This window comes from Monodelphis domestica, chromosome 5 (assembly GCF_027887165.1).
Source record: "Monodelphis domestica isolate mMonDom1 chromosome 5, mMonDom1.pri, whole genome shotgun sequence".
Lineage (NCBI taxonomy): Eukaryota > Metazoa > Chordata > Mammalia > Didelphimorphia > Didelphidae > Monodelphis > Monodelphis domestica.
This window is the reverse complement of record NC_077231.1, coordinates 103,388,032-103,409,856: the sequence shown is the minus strand read 5'-3', so window position 1 is coordinate 103,409,856 and position 21,825 is coordinate 103,388,032. Positions and strand designations below refer to the sequence as shown.

Here is a 21,825-nt window from a genome sequence, read left to right as displayed (position 1 = left end):
TTTCTGTGGTTGAGTCATTTCAGTCATGTCTGACTCTTCATGACTTCATTTGGAATTTTCTTGGCAAAGATCCTGGAATAGTTTGCCATTTCCTTCTCCAACTCATTTGACAGACAAGGAAACTGAGGCAAATAGGGTTAAGGGATTTGCCCAGGGTCACATAGCTAGGTCATGTCTGAGACCAGATTTGAACTCAGGAAGATGAGTCTTCTTGACTCCAGACCTGATGTTCTATCCACTATGCCACCTGGCTGCCCTGACACAGGATAACTAGGAAATAATTAATAGAAAGAAGACACTAGAATGAAGAGGGGCTGGGAAAGGCTTCTGGTAGAAGGTAAGATTTTAGTTGGGACTTAAAGGAAGCCAAAAATCTCAGTGGTTAGAGCAGAAGAGAGAGGATGTTTTGGGCATGGGGGACAGCCAAAGAATGCCCAGAGACAGAGGGTCTTATTCCTGGAACCACTAGGAGGCCAGTGTCCCTAAATCAAAGAGGACATGTTGAGGAGTAAGATATAAGACTACTGGAAAGGCAGGAGGGAGCTAAGCCATTAAGGGCTCTGAATGACCAACAAAGCATTTTGTACTTGCTCTTGGAGGCAATATGGTGCCTCTGGAGTTTATTGAGTAGGGAACTGACATGTATGGATATGCACTTTAGCAGAGTCAATGAATGAACTGAATGGTTCCGAGTTCTACAACCTTACATTGGAAGGGGTGGGATGGTGGGCAACAACACTAAACTCCAGATGAAATAATTCTGCCTCTTAATTTGGAACATGGGAAATGAAGTTCTACCTTGAGCTGCCCATTAAAGGACAGAATTAATCATGCCCTCTTCAAAGGTTCTGGGATTGAGAGGAGGAAGGAATCTCAAGAGATCATCCATGGCTACAGATATGTTAGGATTGTGGCAGACTGGAGAGAGCCCTGGAGTGGGAACTAGAGAAGAAGAGTTTCATTCACTCATTAATTCTTGAGCACTTCTTAAGTGCCTTCTTTGTGCCAGGTACCCTGCTAGATGTTGGAGACACAAAGATAAAAAGGAAACAGTTCCTGGCCTTAAGAAGCATACATTCTGGGGGCAGCTTGGTGGTTCAGTGGATTTAGAGACAGGAGGTCCTCGGTTCAAATGTGGCCTTAGACACTTCCTAGCTGTGTGACCCTGGGCAAGTCACTTGACCCCCATTGCCTAGCCCTTACCACTCTTCTACCTTGGAACCAATACACAGTATTGACTCTAAGATAAGGGTTTTTAAAAAAAAAGCTTACATTCTATTGAGTATATATACAATAATATCACAAATCAGTACAAATAATTTTTAAAATACAGTTATTTCAGTGGTTGAGAAGCATTCACAGTTTGTGATAGGAGAGACTTGAGTGGAGGGAGAGAGAGAGATATCAGATGTACTGGACTGTGTATTGAAGGGAGGTAGGGATTAGAAAGTGAAGGAGAGCATTACAGGCATGAGGAACAGCCTGGGCAAAGGCTGGTGGTAGAAGATGGAATGCATTGCTCAGAAAACAGGAAGACCAGTTTAGCTAAAATATAAAATGGGAGAAATAATTTGAATAATTTGAAACAAATCTGGGAAGACAGGCTGGAGTCAGTTTGTAAAAGGTTTGAGTCCTGGCCTGGTTCCTTACTGAGTTCATATCACTGGACAGACACATCATTTCCAATCCTGCAAAATAAGAGATCATAGGATCACAAATTCAGAGTTGGAAGGGACTTCAGGGGACTTCTAGGCCAGAGCTTTCCAAGCTCTTATATCCTGTGAGATAATGGGTGTGAATCTGAGAGAGAGAGACTATGAGCAGAGACTTGGATTCTAATCCTCTGTTTGGTCTCTAACTAGCTGGGTTACTTTGGGGTTTTTTGTTTTTTCATTGTTTTATTGTCAAACCCCATTTCCATGTTGGTCATTGTTGTAAGAGCAATGTCGTACATAGCCCAAACCCCAAAATAAGACCAAGGATGCACTGATGTGAAAGACGACTCCAGCAGTTCTTTCTCTGGAGGGGGATAGTGCTCCCCATCCCAAGTCTTTCAGGATTGTCCCGGATCATTGCATTGCTGAGAATATCCAAATTTTCACACAGAATCATCGTCCAATATTGCTGTTACTATGTACCATGTTCTCCCAGTTCTGCTTATTTCACTCTGCATCAGTTCCCACAGATCTCTCCTAGTTGTGTTACTTTGGACAAGTCAATCAACTTTTCTGAGCTTTGCTTTCCTCATCTGTAGAACAAAGAGGCTGGGCTAGCTGACCTCTGTGGTCCTTCCCAGAGCTAAATGTGATCTAGCAGGAAGACATTCTCCTCTGCAGGTGAGGCTTGCCATCTCCCCTCCCCTTAAGGATCCTTAGAAAACACAGGGGGCAGCAGTGGGTCCTGTGGGAGTGCTTTTGATCTAGCTCCTGCTGGTACCTCCTCCCTGAGAGTCTCAGGCATCTGAGCAGGGCATCCCAACCTTTCCTTCCTGGATCCAGAATGATGGGCACTAGAAGTCTACCAGAGGGGGAGGGGGTGGTCCAAGCTTTGTCAGCAACAGCTTCCCCACTTTTTGCTGCCATGTAACAGTGTTTCAGGTTCACTAATGAGACATCATTAAATACCTGCTGTAGGGACCAGGCTACAATCCCCAGGGTGCCCCAGCCGCTGGGAAGAACCTCTACTCGATGCAGCAATAATTGATTATACTCTTACTGGCAGAGGCTCTGACAGGGCTAAGGGAAAACAAATAATTAGTGCCTCCCCTTAAGGAGATTACATTCTACTTGGGAGTGGTGTGACAACAGGAACACAAATGAAATCATGGCTGAAGAGGAGGGAGCACTAACCAACAAGGAGGGAAGCAGAGGAGGTTAACTCCTGAGCTGACTCGGATAGCCGAGGTTCTTCCTCATTTTCTACGTCCTTGAACTCCTGAGCAGTCCATGGAAGAGCTTTCTCAGAACCATGTTTACAAAGGCTCCAAATAAAGAACAAGAAAATTGGAAATACGATTAACAGCTTTCTTTTAAGTTCCCAAACTTCAGGTTAAGATCCTTTAAGATGCCTTAATGGAATTCTCAAAATCCTTCCATTTATTCAATCAGCATTTATTAAGGATCTACTCTATTCCAAGGCATTCTGCCAGGGGCTCAGGTCAGAGACAAAAAGGAAAGAGCCCCTGCCCTCACTAAGGTTACAATCTGCTGGAAAGATACCCTGGTGACTCAATACAAATATTCTAAGAAATACAGGGAGCAGCTGGGTGGCTCAGTGGATTGAGAGCCAGGTCCAGAGGCAGGAAGTCCTGGGTTCAGATGTGATCTCATACATTTCCCAGCTGTGTGACCCTGGGCAAGTCACTTAACCCCCATTGCCTAGCCCTTACCACTCTTCTGCCTCAGAACTAATACACAGTATTGATTCTAAGATGGAAGGTAAGGGTTTATTAAAAAAAAAAAGAAATACAAAATAATTTCAGTGCTGGGGAGATTAGAAACAACTAAGGGTGGGGGTCAGGTCAGGGGGCTTCTGAATTAAGACTTGAAAGGGAGCTATGGATTCTAACTGGTGAAAGTGCTGAGAGACTGAATTCCAGGCTTGGGGAAAAGTCAGGACAAAGGCAAGGAGGTAGGAGTGCCTTTTATAAGGAATAGTAAGGAACTCATTTGGCTGAATAAGGGAGGAGTATTGAACCAGCCTGGAAAGATGGGCTAGGTGGTAAAGGGTTTTAGTCCTGGCTTTGTTATTATGTTATTATGCAAGGGTGCTTGCATAAATGCAGAATTCAGAAATATTAAGTAGTCAGGGGACAGATGTAAGAGATGTTATAGAGAAAAAATGGAGGATGATGGTTATGATAGCATCTATAGAGTGCTTTTAAGGGCTGCAAAGCCCTTTACAAAGGTTATCCCAGTTGATACTCAAAACAGCCTTGTGATATCAGGGCTATAATGATCCCTATTTTATAGGTGAAGAGACTGAGATAGAGAGAAGTTAAGTGACTTGCCCAAGGCCACACAGCTAGTAAGTACCTGAGGCAGGAATTGAAATCAGGTCTTCCTATCTACCATTAATCCCAGGTCTAGTATTTGGAGGAAAGAACTGTAGATCTGGAAGTCCGAGTTCCTGCCTGTGGTTTTGGAACCCAGCTCACTATCACAATGTCAGTCACCACTCTGCCAATACTAAATGGAACAGAAGTAAAAGCGCAGTTGTTGGGGGGCAGATGAAGAGTTGCAGGAATTCTGAGAAGGGGCCATGGGAAAGGGAAACCCTGTCTAGCTCCAAATGTCTGAAGGAACACAGACTCCCTAGGCAGGGTTTTGGACTAGCAGCCAAGGGAGCCTGGGGGTAGGAATGGGAAGCCCCATCTGCCTCTTGGGCTTAGCCCACTGGGATTCCTTCCTCACCTGGTTTGTGGCTATTCTGGAGGAGAGACAGGCTGCCACCAGTACCCTAAGCAGCAGTCCCAGGGGCATGGGGCAGAAGTAGGGTGGGGCAGTCTCTGGGTGCCTGTCTGGACTAAAGACCAGGGAGAATGCACTAGAGTTAGCAATTTCTCAGTGACCAGAAGGAGGGGCCCCTAAGGGGCCCACTGGTTATGATGTAGGATGTGCCTATAGAGATTCCTTCCTTCCATTTTTCATTCCTTCCTTCCCATTTCTCTGAAGTTCTGATTATAATTTTGAGGGGGAGGGAAGTTCTTCCTCTCATCTCTCTCCTTCTTCTTCCTGTCCCTCCCCCTAACTCTTTAGTGTAGACCAAGTGGTTCTCTTGCTGTTCTCCATACTCCATGTTATAAGGGACATTAAGAACCCATTTTGTCAGACTTGTACAAAAATATTCATAGCTGCGCTCTTTGTGGTGGCCCAAAACTGGAAAACGAGGGGATGCCCATCAATTGGGGAATGGCTGAACAAACTGTGGTATATGTTGGTGATGGAATACTATTGTGCTAAAAGGAATAATAAAGTGGAGAAGTTCCATGGAGACTGGAACAACCTCCAGGAAGTGATGCAGAGCGAGAGGAGCAGAACCAGGAGAACATTGTACACAGAGACTAATACACTGTGGTATAATCGAACGTAATGGACTTCTCCATTAGTGGTGGTGTAATGTCCCTGAACAACTTGCAGGGATCCAGGAGAAAAAAACACCATTCATAAGCAAAGGATAAACTATGGGAGTGGAAACACCGAGAAAAAGCAACTGCCTAAATACAGAGGTTGAGGGGACATGACAGAGGATAGACTCTAAATGAACACTCTAATGCAAATACTATCAACAAAGCAATGGGTTCAAATCAAGAAAACATCTAATGCCCAGTGGACTTACGCGTCGGCTATGGGGGGTGGGGGGGGGAGGAAAAGAAAATGATCTATGTCTTTAACGAATAATGCTTGGAAATGATCAAATAAAATATATTTAAAAAAAAAAAAAGAACCCATTTTGTCAAATGTGTAGAAAGGAAAACTGAAGCCCAGGGAGGGAAAAGGATGCCTCCACAATCCCTGGGTCAGAGGGTCATGGATCCAGGGCCAGAAGGGATATCACGGAGGCCATCTAGTTCCCTACCTTATTTTATAGAAGAAACCAAGACCCTGGGGAGTGATGCAACTTGCCCAAAGTCATGTAGGCACTTAGTGACAAAGCCAAAATTTGTGCTGAAGTCTCCTATGACTTCTTGGGGCACATAGCATCTGGATAGAGTTGGAATAATTTATTCTCCATAGCCTAGGGCACAATGAGGAAGGTCCCGGTTGGATTCCCTGCATTTCCTATATTCCCTCATCATATTCTTGCTCATCCCCATCACTGGAGATGTCTGGATATTGAATCCTCTGGTTTTCTAAATATCACTCCCATTGGAACGACCTCCAGGAATTGATGCAGAGTGAAAGGAGCAGAACCTGGAGAACGTCGTACACAGAGACTGATACACTGTGGCACAATCGAATGTAAAGTACTTTTTTACTAGCAGCAATGCAATGATCCAGAAAAATTTGGAGGGATGTATGAGAAAGATGCTATTCACATCCAGAGGAAGAACTGTGGGAGCAGAAACACAGAAGAAAAACAACTGCTTGATCACATGGGTCAATGGGGATATGACTGGGGACATAGACTCTAAATGATCATCCCAGTGCAAACAATAATATGGAAATAGGTCTTGATCAGTGACACATGTAAAACCCAGTGGAATTGCACATCAGTTACAGAAGGAGGGTGGGGGGAGGAGAGGGAAAGAACATGAATCATGTAACCATGGAAAAATATTCTAAATTAACTAATTAAACAATTAAATAAAAATTTCCAAAAATCTAAAAATATCTATCTATCTATCTATCTATCTATCTATCTATCTATCTATCTATCTATATCTCAATCACCCCACCCCCAGAGCCTAGGACTTCCTTCTGGCCTGGTCATCCCTTAGCCCTGTGGAATAGACCTGTCATGCTTCTCTCTTTAGGACCCTCTGAATCTGAAACTTGCCCAAAGTCTCTCTGGCTCAGCAAAATGGAAGCTCAGACCCTCACAGCTTCCTGTCCCTTCCACCTCCTCTGAAAGCAATAGCAGATCTCAGAGAAAATTCAGTCTCTGGGAAGAGATGTCAGAGGCCATCTGGGTCAGCCTAAAGTGAAAGAAGAACCAACCCCCTCTCTCAGGCTTTACCTGAAGTCCTTTAGGGAGGGGGAACCTACTATTTTCCTTTGCTCTGGAAGATCTCTGATTATCAGGAAGTTTTAGCTTAAAATGGATCCACACAAACTGCTCAGCAATATCTACTCACTGTTTCTGGTTCTGCCCATGGGGACCAAGAGAAAAAATTGAGTCTCTCACAGGAGGGTCCTTTGGATTTTTGTTATTGTTGAATTCTTTTTCCAATCTTTTCTGTCTCTTTGTGACTCCCTTTGGGGTTTTCTTGGCAAAGATAACAGATTGGTTTGCCATTTCCTTTTCTAGCTCTTTTGACAGCTGAAGAACCTGAGTCAAACAGGGTTAAGTGACTTTCTCAAGATCACCAGCTAGGAATTATTTTAGTCTGGATTTGAACTCAGGAAAATGTGTCTTCTTGACTCTAGGTGAGCACTCAATCCATTGGACCACCTATCTGCCCTTTGGAGACTGATATTAATTCAATTCAATAAGCAGGGGTCATGGGGCTAGTATTAGATGGGACCTCAGAGGTCATCAGGTCTAACCTTATTTAATAGAGAAGAAAGCTTGGGACTTTCCCATAGTCAAGTGTCAGGAAGAGTCTCCACCCCATGCTGTCTGCCACTCTCCTGAAAACACCCACCTCTCCCTTCCTCAGGAATCTTGGCCCCTGCCCCTTGGTCTCCCAAGCTCTGAAGGCTGAGCTTTCTCTTTTTCTTGGTGGACCTCAGGCCTTGAAACCCCTTCCCAGCAGCCTCTTCCCCGATACATCAACTCCCCTTTACCTATGGCCTTCCCTCAATAGAATATAAGCTCCACTTCCATCTGGCACCATCAGGTATAAGAAGCAAACCTGGTCCAATTTCTGGGAACCAGAAATTCTACTCAGAGGAAGAGCTTCCTCTTGGAGAAGACTGCCATAGGGGCCCTCCCCAACCCCCTAAGGGCAGCATCTCCAGACACAGCCTGGTGGAAGAGCCCACACCCCATAGGTAAAGTCAGAGCTAGAGGCCCTGGGGAAAAGGCAGAGGAGCTAGTCAGGGCCACTCATCCACAGCCACCTGGAGAGGGTACCCTGAAGTCTGAAGGACAGGGGCAGGCTGGGACAGGATTCTGGGCTCTGGCTTGAGATATTAAAAAAAAGAAAAAGAAAGAAAGAAAAAGCCAAGTATCACATGCCATGTCACTGGTTCATCTTCCTGGCATCTGCTCCCACAACTGACTGTTTTAAAGGGCATTGTAATGGGTCTAGATTGGGTGGTGCCCCATGGCACCTGGAGGGATGGGAAATGTACTGGTGGACAGTGCAGCAGAGGGAGTATGGCAGCAGAGGGACCCCTGATTGGGCTTCAATGCCCAACTCTAACTCAGTGCTCCCTCCCAAGTATCAGGAGATGAATAGACAGTGCTTGTAGAAGAGAGGACACTTGAAAGGATATTGCAGAGCCAGCCACTGTACCAGCCCTCTACAGTAGGGGGAGAGGAGGATACCTGGGGTCCCCACCTAAGGTTCAGGCAGCCCACCCTGGGTGAGGGGCAGACCCTAGATCTGGAAGGGGCCTTAGAGATCATCCGACCCAACCCCATCATTTTATAGAGATCTGGAGATGGGAATTCTCTCTGCTGTGCCTTGTTGTCCAGCATCCTTTGTGCCCCTGGGGAATGCTTTCTGTTCCTTCACAGGTCCTGTACAGAGTGAGTGCTGAGTATGAAGTCTTATGAAGAAATGGGTATGAATTTTAAGACTGAAGACTAAAGCACACTGCCTGCCCTCACTGTGTTTACAGTCTATTAAGGGTGACCTATACGCACGTACATACACCAATAACTAGTGGAAGATAGAATCATTATTTGTCCTAAGGGAACTGTATGGATGGTTCAGAGTCAACTTGGTGTGATGAAAGAATGGTGGAGAGACCTAGGTTCAAATCTTGGATTGAGCATGTACTTTGTGGCCTTAGGATGAAACTTTTGTACAGTTTGGTACTGGATTTGGAGCTGGGGGCCCTGAGTTCAATCCTCATTTTGCAGTATACTAGCTGTATGAACGTGAGCAACTTACTTATCTTCTCTTGGCCTCAGTTTCTTCATCTCTAAAATGAAGAGGCTGGACTCACAGGACTCTCCTTTTTTTTAAACCCTCACTTTCGGACTCAGTATCAACTCTAAGACAGAAAAGCAAAGGCTAGGCAATGGGGGTTAAGTGACTTGTCCAGAGTCGCACAGCTAGAAGTATCTGAGGCCAGATTTGAACCCTGATCCTCCCGACTCCAAGCCTGGCTCTCTATCCACTGGGCCACCCATCTGCCCTGACTCAATGGTCTTGTAGGAGCCCTTTCAGGCAGGATCCTTTAAAATTCCATTCTAAAGTCACAGAACCTTGGAACCCAGGCCAGCACATCTGTTCACAGATGCTTTGTTTCATTATTAGACTGACCACATAAAGAGTTTACCATCCCACACTTTTTAACGAGTCTGGCCTTTGTGGTCACAATAATCCCTGCTTCTAGACAATGAGGTGCAATGGAAAGAGCAGGGGACTTGCTATGGATTTGAGATCTAGCAAACAACTGACTGATTTTATGATTTTGGGCTTTTCCCCTTCTGTTCCCCTTCTTTGAGCCTTAGTTTCCACATCTGTAGAAATGGGGATACACATGTATGAACTCCCTATCTCCTAGGACTTTTTAAACTGTAAAGAGATGGAGAACTAAACCTTTGCTTTCACCCACACTGGAAAGTCCCAGGTGAAGAAGGTGAGTGCCTTCTCTGAAACTGGAGTCTTAGGGTGTTGCCTGGGAGGGTGGAGGGGTGAAGAGACTTGCTCAGGGTCAGCCAGCCAGGACCTGTCAGGTATTCCTGGCTCTGAGACCAGCTCACTGCCCACTGTATAAAGCTGTCCTTCTCTGTTAACAATAAAGCTCTACAAAATCATGAGTCACTCCAGTCCATAGTGAGGTGAACCATCTGTAACTACCTCTTCCCCTGGTCTCCCCAGCCAGCCCTGCCTAATAGACCAAAGACTCCCTTTAGAAAATATCCTATCTGTGCCCTTCAATTGGGGAATGGCTGAACAAATCGTGGTATATGTTGGTGATGGAATACTATTGTGCTCAAAGGAATAATAAACTGGAGGAATTCCATGGAGACTGGAACAACCTCCAGGAAGTGATGCAGAGTGAGAGGAGCAAAACCAGGACAACATTGTACACAGAGACGGATACACTGTGGTACAATCGAAGGTGATGGACTTCTCCATTAGTGGCAATGCAATGATCCAGGACAATTCTGAGGGACTTACGAGAAAGAACACTATCCACATCCAGAGGAAGAACTGTGGGAGCAGAAACACAGATGAAAAACAACTGCTTGATCACATGGGTCGATGGGGATATGATTGGGGATGTAGACTCTAAATGATCACTCTAATGCAAATATTAATAATATGGAAATAGGTCTTGATCAATGACACATGTCAAACCCAGTGGAATTGCTCGTCAGATATGGGAGGGAGGTGGGGGGGAAGGGAGGGAAAGAACATAAATCTTGTAACCATGGAAAAATATTCTAAATCATCTAATAAAATAAAAATTTCAAAAAACAAAAGTATCCCATCTGCACAGAGGTTATTATGGTAGGATCCCATACTGAAAGGGGCTTCAGAGGCCATCTAGTTCAACAATCTTATTTTACAGATGGGGAAACTGAGGCCCAGAGAGACAATTTAATTGAAAGCTGGAAGTGGCCCTAGAAACCATCTAGTTCAATTCCCTCATTTTATAGATGAGGAAACTGGGGCCCAGGAAGGTTAACTGACTTGTCCAGGTCCACATAGTTGCTAAGTATCTGAGGCAGGAGTCACGACAAGGTCTTTCCATTTCCAAGTTCATGACTCTCTATTAAGTCACCAGAAATTAGACCTTCCAAAGGCAGAAGAAACTGGGGGTGGAGGGTAGTATTTAGTCTGGAAAGGAGAAGACTCAGTGGGGCCCACCATTGCCAGATACCTTCATTTCAAGCCTTGGGTAGGGGATTCTCCCAGCTCCGGAATTCTATAATTGGATGGGTGAAAAATTCAATCATTCAGTGACTGCCAAAATGGGCATAGAAATCTCTGATGGCTTATGCTGGGTTAATGAATACAGACATATAGAATCCTGGGGTGGGAAAATACCTTGGAAGTTATTAACCCAAATCTGATCCTAAACCTAAATCCCCTCTTCAACAACCTACAAATTGTCATGTAGCCACTCTCCTTAAATAAGTCCAGTGACAGGAAACTCACTACCTAACAAAGCAGTCCAACGTGAGACAGCTCTGTTTGCTAGAAAATTTCTTTTATTACACTTTCAAATCTTCCTTCCTGTAATTTTCACCTATAATTATCTGTGTTCTGGGGTCAAATAGAACAAGTCTAATCTCTCTTTTATATGAGAACTCTTGACATATTTGAAGATAGAAAGCACATCTTCTCACTAATCCTTCTCTAGCACCTTCAATCATTCCTCAGAGAGTATGATTTCAAGTTCCCTCATTATCCTTCTCATCCTTTCCCAGCTCATTCATGTTCTTCTTTAAATGTGGCTCCCAAAATTGATTAGAACACTCCAGATATAGTCTGGCGAGTGGGTCAGTCATTTCCTTGTTCTTCCTTTCTATGAGATCTAGGGTGAAGTCATTGAGCCTGAGGCTGCTGAGAGTCAGAAGGAGCACTGGTTGTGGAATCAGGAAGGCCTGCTTTCCAATCTGGCCTCAGACCAGTTATATGACCATGGCCATGTCACTTAACCACCTTGTACCTCATTTTTCTCATCTGTAAAACAAGAGATTTAAACTCAATGACTTCCATCTCTAAAAATATAATACTCTTTTGTGGGAATACTTGTAGTGCTTCATAGAATTACTATGAAGATGAGTGATTTTGTGAACTATAAATCATGGGAAAGTAGCATGGAGAGAGAAAAGGCAGAGTTTAGTTTAACTTATTATGATTATAAAGGGAAGTCTATTGTCACATTTGATTTCTGGCCATGTAACACAGCTAAATTCATAGTCCCCACATAAACAGCTTTTTAGAAACATCTTCCCCCATCTTAACTTGGGAAGTTAATTTTTTGAACCCAAGCACAGGACTTTACATTGATTCATAAAAAATATAATATTCTTGGCTTCATGGCTCCAGTGGTAGAGGAAAGGGGTATGAGTTCAAACAGATGAGGCTTCTCATTTAGCTGCCAACCTACCTTCCGTATTCTTAAATTTCTTGAGTATGAGAACTTATGATGGTACTTATAAAGGGGGAGAAGACACCTTTCCACATTCTCTCACTTATCTAGACATCAGAATCTAGCTCAAAGCTTAATTTTTCTGCCTTATGGCTAGGGAAAAAGTAATAATCTTCTTTACCAGCAAGAGTGGGTTAGGAGAAGGAAAATGAAGGATTTAGTAATAAGAGCTAAATCCTCCTATCCCATTGCTCATTCTGTTAAGGAACCCTTCCTCCCCTTACCTTTCACCACTGCTGCTAAAGGCACTCTCCCTCTAACAGGACTGGAGGAATGCTGAACAACTCCCCATTCAGCAGGTACAAAGCTTGAACAATTAGGACAAGCAACTTCCTTCCTCAAGGAAAAGGAAGAAGGAAGAGCTTAGTTTAATACATCTAGAAGGCTTGTGAACACCAGAAATAAGAATGGCAGTGTGGAAAGTAAAGAGGGGTCCCACTTGGGAGACATACTGCAATAGTAGGCAGTATTAAACCCATGTTGAACTGAATTAAGCAGGATTTGATGACAGAAAAGACCTCAGATATCATTTCAATCTGATTCTTTCATTTTACAGATTAGGAAACCAAGGACAAGAAAGGAAAGTGACTTGCCCAGGGTTTTACCTCTAGTAAGAGGGAAATCCAGCAGAGTTCTCACCTACTGCTCTTGCCTCTCATGCCACAGCCTATAACCTAATGCTCTGCATACAGTAGGGGCTCAAATATTTCTGAATGATACTGGTATAATCGCAGATGAGATGACACTTTTATCTATTTCTGTTGGAACTGTGTTTTAACTCAAATCATGGATGAGATCCTCCCTCGAGAAAGGCCAGGTGTCCCTCATCCTAGCATTGGTGTTGAATTGAACTCAATTCCCTCACTTAGTGCCATCTTCTAGGCCCTCTGGACCTGGCTCAGTACATGATAAATTTTCAGTCCATGATGACCAGACCTACCTAGCGTCAGGCTGGCTTCTTTCATACATCTTCCTCCATCTTATAATTGGGCAATTAATTTTTTGAACCCAAGCACAAGACTTTACATTGATTCATAAAAAATGTAATCTTCTTGACGTCATGGCTCCACTGGTAAAGGATGGGAGGATGGGAAGGAAGTTTTAAAATCTAGGAATACAAAGACAAAAGTAGAACCATTCTTGCCCTCAAGAAACTTACAAGGCATGGGAGTGGGGAAAGACAACACATATATAAGGTGGATAGAAGCTATATATGCTATATAAGATAATTGATGGGGAGGGGGTGTCACTCAAAGGTAGGGGGAAGGAACAGGGAAAAGCTTCAAGAAATGACTCTGGAAGGAAGTTAGGCTAAGGTGAGGACAGAGTGCATTCCAGGCATGAAGACAGCCTGGGAAAAGGTGTGAAGAACCACAAAAAGCCTAGTTAGGCTACATTGCAGTGTATATGGAAGGGAGGAATTTGTAAGAAGTCTGGAGAGGCAATAGGGAATTGATGGAGTTTATAGAGTAAGGGAGTGATATAGTCAGACCTGTGCCTGGAAATGATGAATGAAAGATGAAAAGGAATCCTGGGTTTGGACTGAGAGGAACCTCAGGATTCCAATCCTAAATTTTCTAATCTATAAAATAAGGGGATTGGAATTGATGGTCTTCAAAACCCTTGTGTGTGTGTGGGGGGGGGGGAGGGAGAAAGAGGGGGGGAAGGGAGGGCCTGGACAGTGAAGGGTTAACACTTCCATCTGGGACCTCCTGGTCAACTTCCCTATCACCCAGGTAAATCCCAGAGTCCACCCTGGTGGCCAAACTAACAAAGCTGGTACCCACTCCTTTTCCCCAGGACACGCAACCAGGTTGTTTCCACACTGAGTCCCACCTCCTTAGAGCAAAGTATTTGCAAAGGGCCTCATCAACGTGGCACGTCTCAGATTCTAGGTAAAACAGGTTGAAGTCCAAAGGTCATTGGGAATGGGCAGGGAATGGGAATCCCCATTTCATAGATGGACAAATAAGGTCTTCAAAAGTGAGTCTTGTACCATCCCCCCAGCCTCCAGCAATCCATTAACCCTAGAGGTGGCCTCCCTGGGGAGCTTCCCCCTTTAGCATTCAGGTTAAGGTGCTCTCCTCCCCCACAGCTGGCTCTCCAGCCCATCCGCTGCTTGGCCCCAGGGTACAATGGCTTGGGGGTGGGGCCCTCCCTGCTAAACACACCTTAGGAGGTGTGGCTAATCTGCAGAACTGGCAAGACCAGAGGAGTGGGGGGGAGGGGGAAAGGAAGAAAAACCAGATAACTTTCAGTTTGGTAGTTTTAGGGCCAGTTTATGGAGCACCTGACTCACCATGGTCATATGCCATAAGGGCACCAAACGTTTTTCACCTCTAAACAGATAAAGAAACTGAGGCTTAGTAAGGCAAAGTGACCCTTTGATGGCCGCCTGGTCGTGGCAGGCACCCAAGCCAGGGGAACAGAGGGCACAGAGCCAGAGAAGGCACAGGAAGAAAACAATCTTGGTGGGTGGAAGTTAACACTGGAGGCCTGGAGAGTGAAAGGAAGGAAGGAGGAGAGAAAGCAGAGGCATCCTGGTGTACTGCTCCTAGAGCCAGAATTCAATCTGTTCTCTGCTCTGTGTGCAAAGGTAACCTGGCCAGAGATGGAGGGCCTGGGATCAAATCCTCCTTTGGCTGCTTACTGCTGTGAGGTCTTTGACAAGCCATTTCACCTCAGTGAGACTCAGTTTCCTCATCTGTAAAATGAAGGCTAGAGCAGATGCTCTGAGGGTCCAGCTAGCACATAATCCCATTACCCTATGAGATTCACCACCTGTCTAACTTGCCCTGGCCAGGCCACTTTTCCATCATTCTTTGCTCAGTTAGCCTCTGAGGTCTCTTTCAGTTTATCCAACAGGCAAGAGGAGTTAGGGCTCTTGCAGCACTGTGCTGTGGACACAGAGAGGGCTGGATATGGAGGTCCAAGACCAGCATTCAAATCTGGTCTGCTGCTTGCTTGCTGAGCAATCAGGGGCAAATCGCTTCCTCCTTTGGCCCTTATCCATTGGATTAGGGGACCTCCAGGTGCCTTCTAGCATGAAACCTGTGATTCAGGGCCCATCAGGGGTCTTGCACCTCAGGCCTCTCACCTAACTGACTCTAAGGTGGATAGTTGTATTCAGTGGGGGAGAAGGGATGGGTCAGCACTCAGAGTGGGTGCGAGAGAGGAGGAAAGAGGGAGGAGGGAGCCCCTACCTTCTGGGCTTGCTGGATCATCACCCTGACCACCTCCTTGAGGTGGGGTGCCTTCTCCTCCTTGGGAGGGTGGGTGAACAGGTTGATGCGACCGACGCCCCGGTAGTAGCCATTGTCTGTCCAGCCCAGGTCGAGCGGGGGTACCTCGGTGTCCGAGCGGTCAGGCCAGTAGGCCAGAGAGGCAGAAGGTGAAGCCGGGGAGGGGGCGGAGGTCTGGCCTTTGGTCTTGGTCTTGCCTTTGCCATGGCTCGGCGGCTGCACCTCGTAGGGGGTCCAGTCGGCCCGGAGCACTTGGCGCTCGGGCTCGGACAGAAAGTCGGGCAGCCGTTCCTTGGTCACCACGTCCCGGTAGGCCTTGTCCCCACCCACCAGCAGCGCCTCCAGGGCGGCTCGCCGCCGCTCGCAGTAGTAGAAGGCAGCGTGTGCCTCCGTCACCTTCTCGTTCACGTGCCCATCGTCCAGGCAGCCCAGCTGAGACTCGGCCATGACAGCCAGCGGCACAGGCTCCTCTGGGCAACTAAGGCTCGGGTCACCGCCGCACCTGGGTGCCCACGGCGGGGCGGGGCCGGGCCCTCGACTCACCTGGAGGGAGCCCCGCCCCCTGCCGGGCGCGGCCCAATCCGCGCTCGCGAGGCAGCTTCAGGAGCAGCCCGCGGAGAACCAGCTGAGCAGCCCCTTCCCAGCGCCACGCAGCGCAGTGCACCCAGGGGCGCGGAGCGCTGCCCGGGCAAGGGCGAGGAAGGAGGAGGAGGAGGAGAGGCGTGCGGGAAAGGGAGGTGGCCCATTCGGCTCCAGAAGGCTCCCCTCCTCGGGGAATCCCCAGGGTTTCTTGAGAAAGAAGCAAGACTAGACCCATTTTATGGAATGTTGGAATGGGGATGCTGAGAGGCCCCTTCCACTTCTGCTTTTTGTGATTCTGACGTTGGGCAAGACACTTCCAGGAGCCTCCGTTTCCCTATTTGTAAATGGGGAGGGGGTGTCTAAATCATTCCGACAAACGGTCCTCCTTCTATGGTCATGCTTCATTCATAAGCAAACATTTATTAAACAAATTCCGTCCATTTAGAGCCCTGCGCTGCAGGAGATTTACAAAGCTGAAAAGAATCGAAGTCCCTGCTCTCATGGAATTTAAGAGCTGAATAAGAGAATAAGTAAAACGAACTAACGCCTGTACGGACTCTCTCCCGTTCTTCATTTCTTTCCATTATCAGAAGCGTCTGCCAGGGTAGAAGAGGCTGGGGCAGAGTGGGGTTTTCACAAGGAAGGAAGGCTGCTGCTGCTGCTGTGGTTGCATTGGTTTTCTCCCACATATAATCACAACCTTAGGCCACTTTGGGCTTGTTCAGCACCAGATCAACAGGTAGGCAGATCCCTCTGGGAAGATCTCATTTCCCTCAAGTAGTCCCTGTTGAAATCAATCAACAAACATTTATTAGCCCCTATTTGGAGCCATCCACTAATGATAATCTCTCAAAAACCCCAATTTCCCAGTTTCTTCCCTCCAAAGAACCCCAGACAGTCCATTTCTTCATTCTACCTCAACCATACACAGGGATGATCACACCCTTAATCTAACCATCACTCACAAGTGTACACTTCCTTGTTTGAGAACTCTGAATTTTCTTTATCTGACAATTATCGTTTATTTTTCCAACCCTTCTCAGGTTTCTGTCTCCTTCTAAAGGCTACTTTCTGTCCTCACTGTGATCTCCAATGCCAACACGGGTCAGTATTATTATCCCAGGCCGTCACCTCTGTCCTGGTTATATCCTTCTCCCTTCCAAGTCTTAACATCTTGGCGAATCAAGTCAATTGACACTTGTTCTTTACTCCAGAGTCCCTTGCTTCCTTGCAAATCCCTTGTCATTTCTACCTTCAGGGCATCTCTTCTATTTGTCCTCTTCTCTCTACTCCCACAGCTGGACTCTGGAAATCGCCTTCTAGTTGGTCTGCCTGCCTCAAGTCTCTCTCTGTTCCCAAACCATTTTCCACACAGCTGCCAAAGCGATTTTCCTGAAGTGCAGAATGACTATACCATCAACATCCCCAATACCCTCATCACTCAATGAATCCCTGTGGCTACTTTGTTACCTCTAGGTCCAAATATAAACTTCTCTGACATTTAAAGGGTTTCATTATCTGGAGTCCTCCTACCCTTCCTGTCTTCTTATACTTTATTCCTTTCTATAAATTCTATGATCCAGCCATACTGGCTTACTTCTGTTCCCAGAGCACTACAGCACCATCTCCTACCTGCTTTCTTTTGTACTAGCTGGACCCTCTGCCTGGAAGGCTCTCTTTCTGACTCCTTACCTCCCAGAATCTCTGGTTACAATCCTTTAAGACTCCATTCAAGTGTTACCTTCCCCAGGAGGACTTTCCAAGTCCCCCAGGGGCTGGAGTCATCCCCACATCTAGTGTGTTCTGATTTCTCTGGATTCTCTAGAATAAGGTTTTGTCCATTAGTGTTCATGCAGGCTCCTGGAGGATAGGGGCTGGTTTTGCCGTTCTTTCTATCTCAGTACTAGCCCAGAGCATAACACAAAGCAAATGCTTAATAAATGTTTGTTGACTCATCAGCTGATAAGAGTATAGAAAGACAAAAGTGAAACAATCCAGGCCTCCCCTTAAGGAGCTTACTCTCTCCTGGGGGAGCTGACAACAGAGACACAACTAAGTATATACAAATCAAGGCAAAGGTCATAGGACAATGGAAAGAACTCAGGAGTCAGAGGCTTGGAAAAGGCTACCTTATCTACCTGGTGTAACCTCAGCTAACTCAACCTCAGTTTCCTCCCCTGTAAAATGAGGGGGTTGGCTAGATGGTCTCAGATTTCCAGCTCAAGATCTGACTTAGTTCATTCAGTCTGGTCTAGCAATCTGATGTCCCCTGGATGAGGGTTTTAGGACAAGACTGGACCACTCACTTGACCCCTTCCGAGCAGCAGGGAATAGCCCCCTAAAGCATGAGGTAGTTGGTACAGTATTGGATTCAGAATCAGAAAGACCTGGGTTTGAATCTGCCTCTTCCAATGTCTGACCTTGGAAAGTCACTTAACCTCCTTGGGTCTCAGTGTTCTCCTCTGTAAAATGAAAGGGCTAGTGTTAATGACCTCCAAGATCCCTTCCAGGCCAGTCTATGATCCTCTTGTCCCTCTTGCCTCCCTTCAGGACCAAACAAGCTAAAGAGAAATGGATTCTGTTTGTTTTGTTTTGTTTTGTTTTTTCCAGTTCAAGCTAGCTTATTCTGAGAGTAGAGAACTCCAGGGGCTGTCAACTTAATGCTTTTCAGCATTGTAAATTTCCCCTTTAAAAAACAAACAAACAAAATATAAAATGCAGTCACATAGAATATGGGTTTGCTGAATAGCCTTCCCATTTTAATTTAAAGCATGTGTGTGTTTGCAGTAATGGAGCCTGCCGGAGGACTGATTACTATATTGGTGTTTCAAAATATGTATTTGAGCACTAGGAATCAACACACACACACACACACACACACACAGCTCAGTTTAGCAGCTTTCCTTTGGATTAAACATAATCTTAGTCATTTACATTATTTGGGTCAGCAAATTCAGCATTACAACCAGAATCTCTGATTTTTTTTTTCTTTATAACCCCTACTTTCTGTCTTAGAATCAATACTATTGATTGGTTCCAAGGCAGAAGACTAGTAAGGGCTAGGCAATGGGGGTCAAGTGACTTACCCAGGGTCACACAGATAGGAAGTATCAGAGGCCAGATTTGAACCCAGGACCTTCTATCTCTAGACCTGGCTCTCAATCTATTGAGTCACTCAGCTATCTCCAGAGTCTTTGATTTTCAGAGATTTTCAGATCATGTTATAATGGGGATCTCACTTCTCTCACTCTATACCTCCTTGGCTCTTTTGTCTCCAGGAACATTTCAAAGATAATAATAATTCAAAGATAATAACTAACATTTATATAGCATGTACCATGTGCCAGGCGCTGTGCTAAGCATATTACAAACATTATCTTATTAGGTCCTCACAACCACCCTGGGAGATAGTTACTATTATTATTCCCATTTTATAGATGAAGAAACAGAGGTTAAGTGACTTGCCTATTCACACAGCTAGTACTTGTCTGAGATGGCATTTGAAGACTTCCTGACTACAGGTCTAGTACTGGCTCCTTATTCTATACCACTTAGTGACCATACAAAGGTGTAGAGGAAAGGGAGAAAGTCAGATGATCATAGGTCTGGAAGGGGACTCAGAAGCCATTTAGTCTAACCCCCTCTTAGGTAAGGGAACTAAGGACCAGGGAAAGTGAGTGACTTATCCAAGGCCATCAAGCTAGTGACAGAAGTGAGAGTTGACTAAAGGTCTGTCCAACCCAGAGCTTTTTTCATTTAAAAAATATGTTGACTGGAACCCTATGATTTGTGATGTGCTAAGGATTGGTTATATACCTCAGGAACAAGTTGAAGCCAGCTTTTTGAGAGTTTCCACTCTCCTCTTCATACCCTGCCCTCTGGATATTGCTCTCTGTTCTAGAGGAAGACAGTAGGTATCGTTGGTGTTGATGATTTTCCTTCTGAGTGGGTCAGTTGTTGGACTTTCATGACTGACACACAGTTAAGACCACAAAAGAAGTTTGTTATTTGTCCAAATTAGTCAGGCAATCAAAAACTGTGTCATGATTGCTTACTATGGCACTGGGAATATAAGAATAAAGCAAAAGGGGTCCTTGACTTCAAGGAGCTTACAATCTAATCTAGTATTTTTTCCACTGCAATAGACTGAGTCCTCATCTGCAGTCTGGAAGTCAGCTATACTCCAGGAAAAAAGAAAACAACCCTCGCTCCTTCACTGGTTGAACTGTTCCTGCCTCAATTTACCCAGAGCCAGGGTTGGACTGGGTCTCCCCAAGTTCTGGTTGTAAATCTCCATGCATTCTTTCTGAGAAGTGATATGTCTGGATAGGCCTCTTCCACAAACCTCCTCCTCCCACCCTCAGCTGCCTCCCACATTCCCCAACCCCCTTTCCTTGGCTCCAGTTGCTTCTCCTTCCTTGTCCTGACAATTCAGGTTGTGTGTGTTCGACAAAGCTGACACCTTATAGTTAACACTAATTGTAGCTGGGCTCATCCAAGGCACACTCTTCTCTTCCCCAGCCCTCCTGTGTAATTTGATTCCCTAAATAGCCCACCTCATGTTACAGCCTTAAATAAGTTCCCTACTGGTGGCGGGGGTGGGGGGGAGGCTGTCCCCCTTTGTAGCAATTAGTGTCACAAGCTCCTGTTATAAAACTTTTGGTGCTCCGAGTCTCCCAGTGAAATCGTCCTTTGCTCAAATACATTTACATCTCATTATTGCTATAGAGGGGTAATGCCATCCTCTGTCTTTACCTAAGTGAAGGGTTTAGAACCCAGGGTCACGAGATCCTCCATTTAGAGCTAGGAGCAACTTCAGGGGCCGTTCAGTCCATCCCCTTCATGTTAGAGAGGGCCAGAGAAATACAACAAATGACTAGGGGTCACCTAGTTGGGGAGCTGTCCATAGTGGAGGAGGGGGACAGGAGAACTGAGAATGGAGAAAGATACCAAGATGGGTCATTCTCACTTACAGGACATTGATGCCAGGCTGGGTCAGGTCAGTAGCTGTCATCACAGAATAGCCAGCTAGGTCTTCCTGTGAATGGATCAGGGAAAAGAGTACTAGATTTGGCACTGAAGGACCTATGCTCCAAAAGGGACTCAACTGCCACAATTAGCCCTGCGATGTGGAGTAAGTCACCACTGCTCTGATCTTCAGTTTTCCGATGTTTAAAACGAGGAGGCTGGACTAGATGACCTCTAAGATCTATTGCAGCTCTCTGTATATAATCCTGGTGACTGACTCCCTGCTTCTCTCACCTCCAGGACACCAGCCCTGAGGCCCTTGTTGTAAAGGTTTGGCTGCTTATTTTATGGCCATTATATCCAACCATCCCCAGCCCTCCTGCACATTCATTCTACCCCAGCTTTTTTCTTGCTATCTGTTCTCTCTGAGCCCTGGTCTTGCCCTACCCCTTTCACATGTCAAGAAGTACGATCAAGTCAATTCTGTCATTGGTACTAGAAAGGGTGTGCCAATCAGCTCCCCAGGGACTCTTCTCACCATTCCTGTAACTCTCTAAATAAATCATAACACTTCTCTGTGGCTATCATTCATCTATATAGCTTCCTGATGGCAGGAACTGTCTCACTTTTGTATTTGAATCCCTGATGGTGACTACAGTGTTTAATAGTTTTTTATCCATCCATCCATCCATCCATCCATCCATCCATCCATCCATCCATCTATTTATCCATCCAAACATTCATTTATCTCTCCACTCACTTATTTATCCACTCATCCATTCATTCATCCTACATAAACAGGATTCAACTGATAAATAACAGAGAAGTTGACCCCAGACAACCCCCTGAAATCTGAATACTGATTGTAAAAACAGGCTATATGGAGATGGATGGAACCATAGATACAATAAAAACAGAAGCCTTCACTACCTATACAGCATTGTTAGGAAGAGATGGCAGCTACCAATTTAACCCCTCTTGGACCTCAGTTTCTTCATGTGTAAAATGAGGTGGTTGGACTAGATAGCCTATTCATTTCCTATACAAACTCAATCCTAAGAGACCCTCTCTGGGCCTCAGTGTCT

General features: G+C 45.5%; 1 protein-coding gene across 1 annotated transcript in view; it reads right to left on the bottom strand.

The window, feature by feature from the left end:
• FAM83F (family with sequence similarity 83 member F) overlaps positions 1–15,713 on the bottom strand; it is a 38,579-nt gene extending 22,866 nt beyond the window's left edge. Inside the window, exon 1 of the mRNA XM_056798977.1 lies at positions 15,152–15,713. Within this exon, the coding sequence (XP_056654955.1) occupies positions 15,152–15,637 (486 nt within the window). The 5' untranslated portion in view covers positions 15,638–15,713. The remainder of the gene's footprint in view (positions 1–15,151) is intronic.
• Between the last annotated feature and the right edge of the window lie 6,112 nt (positions 15,714–21,825).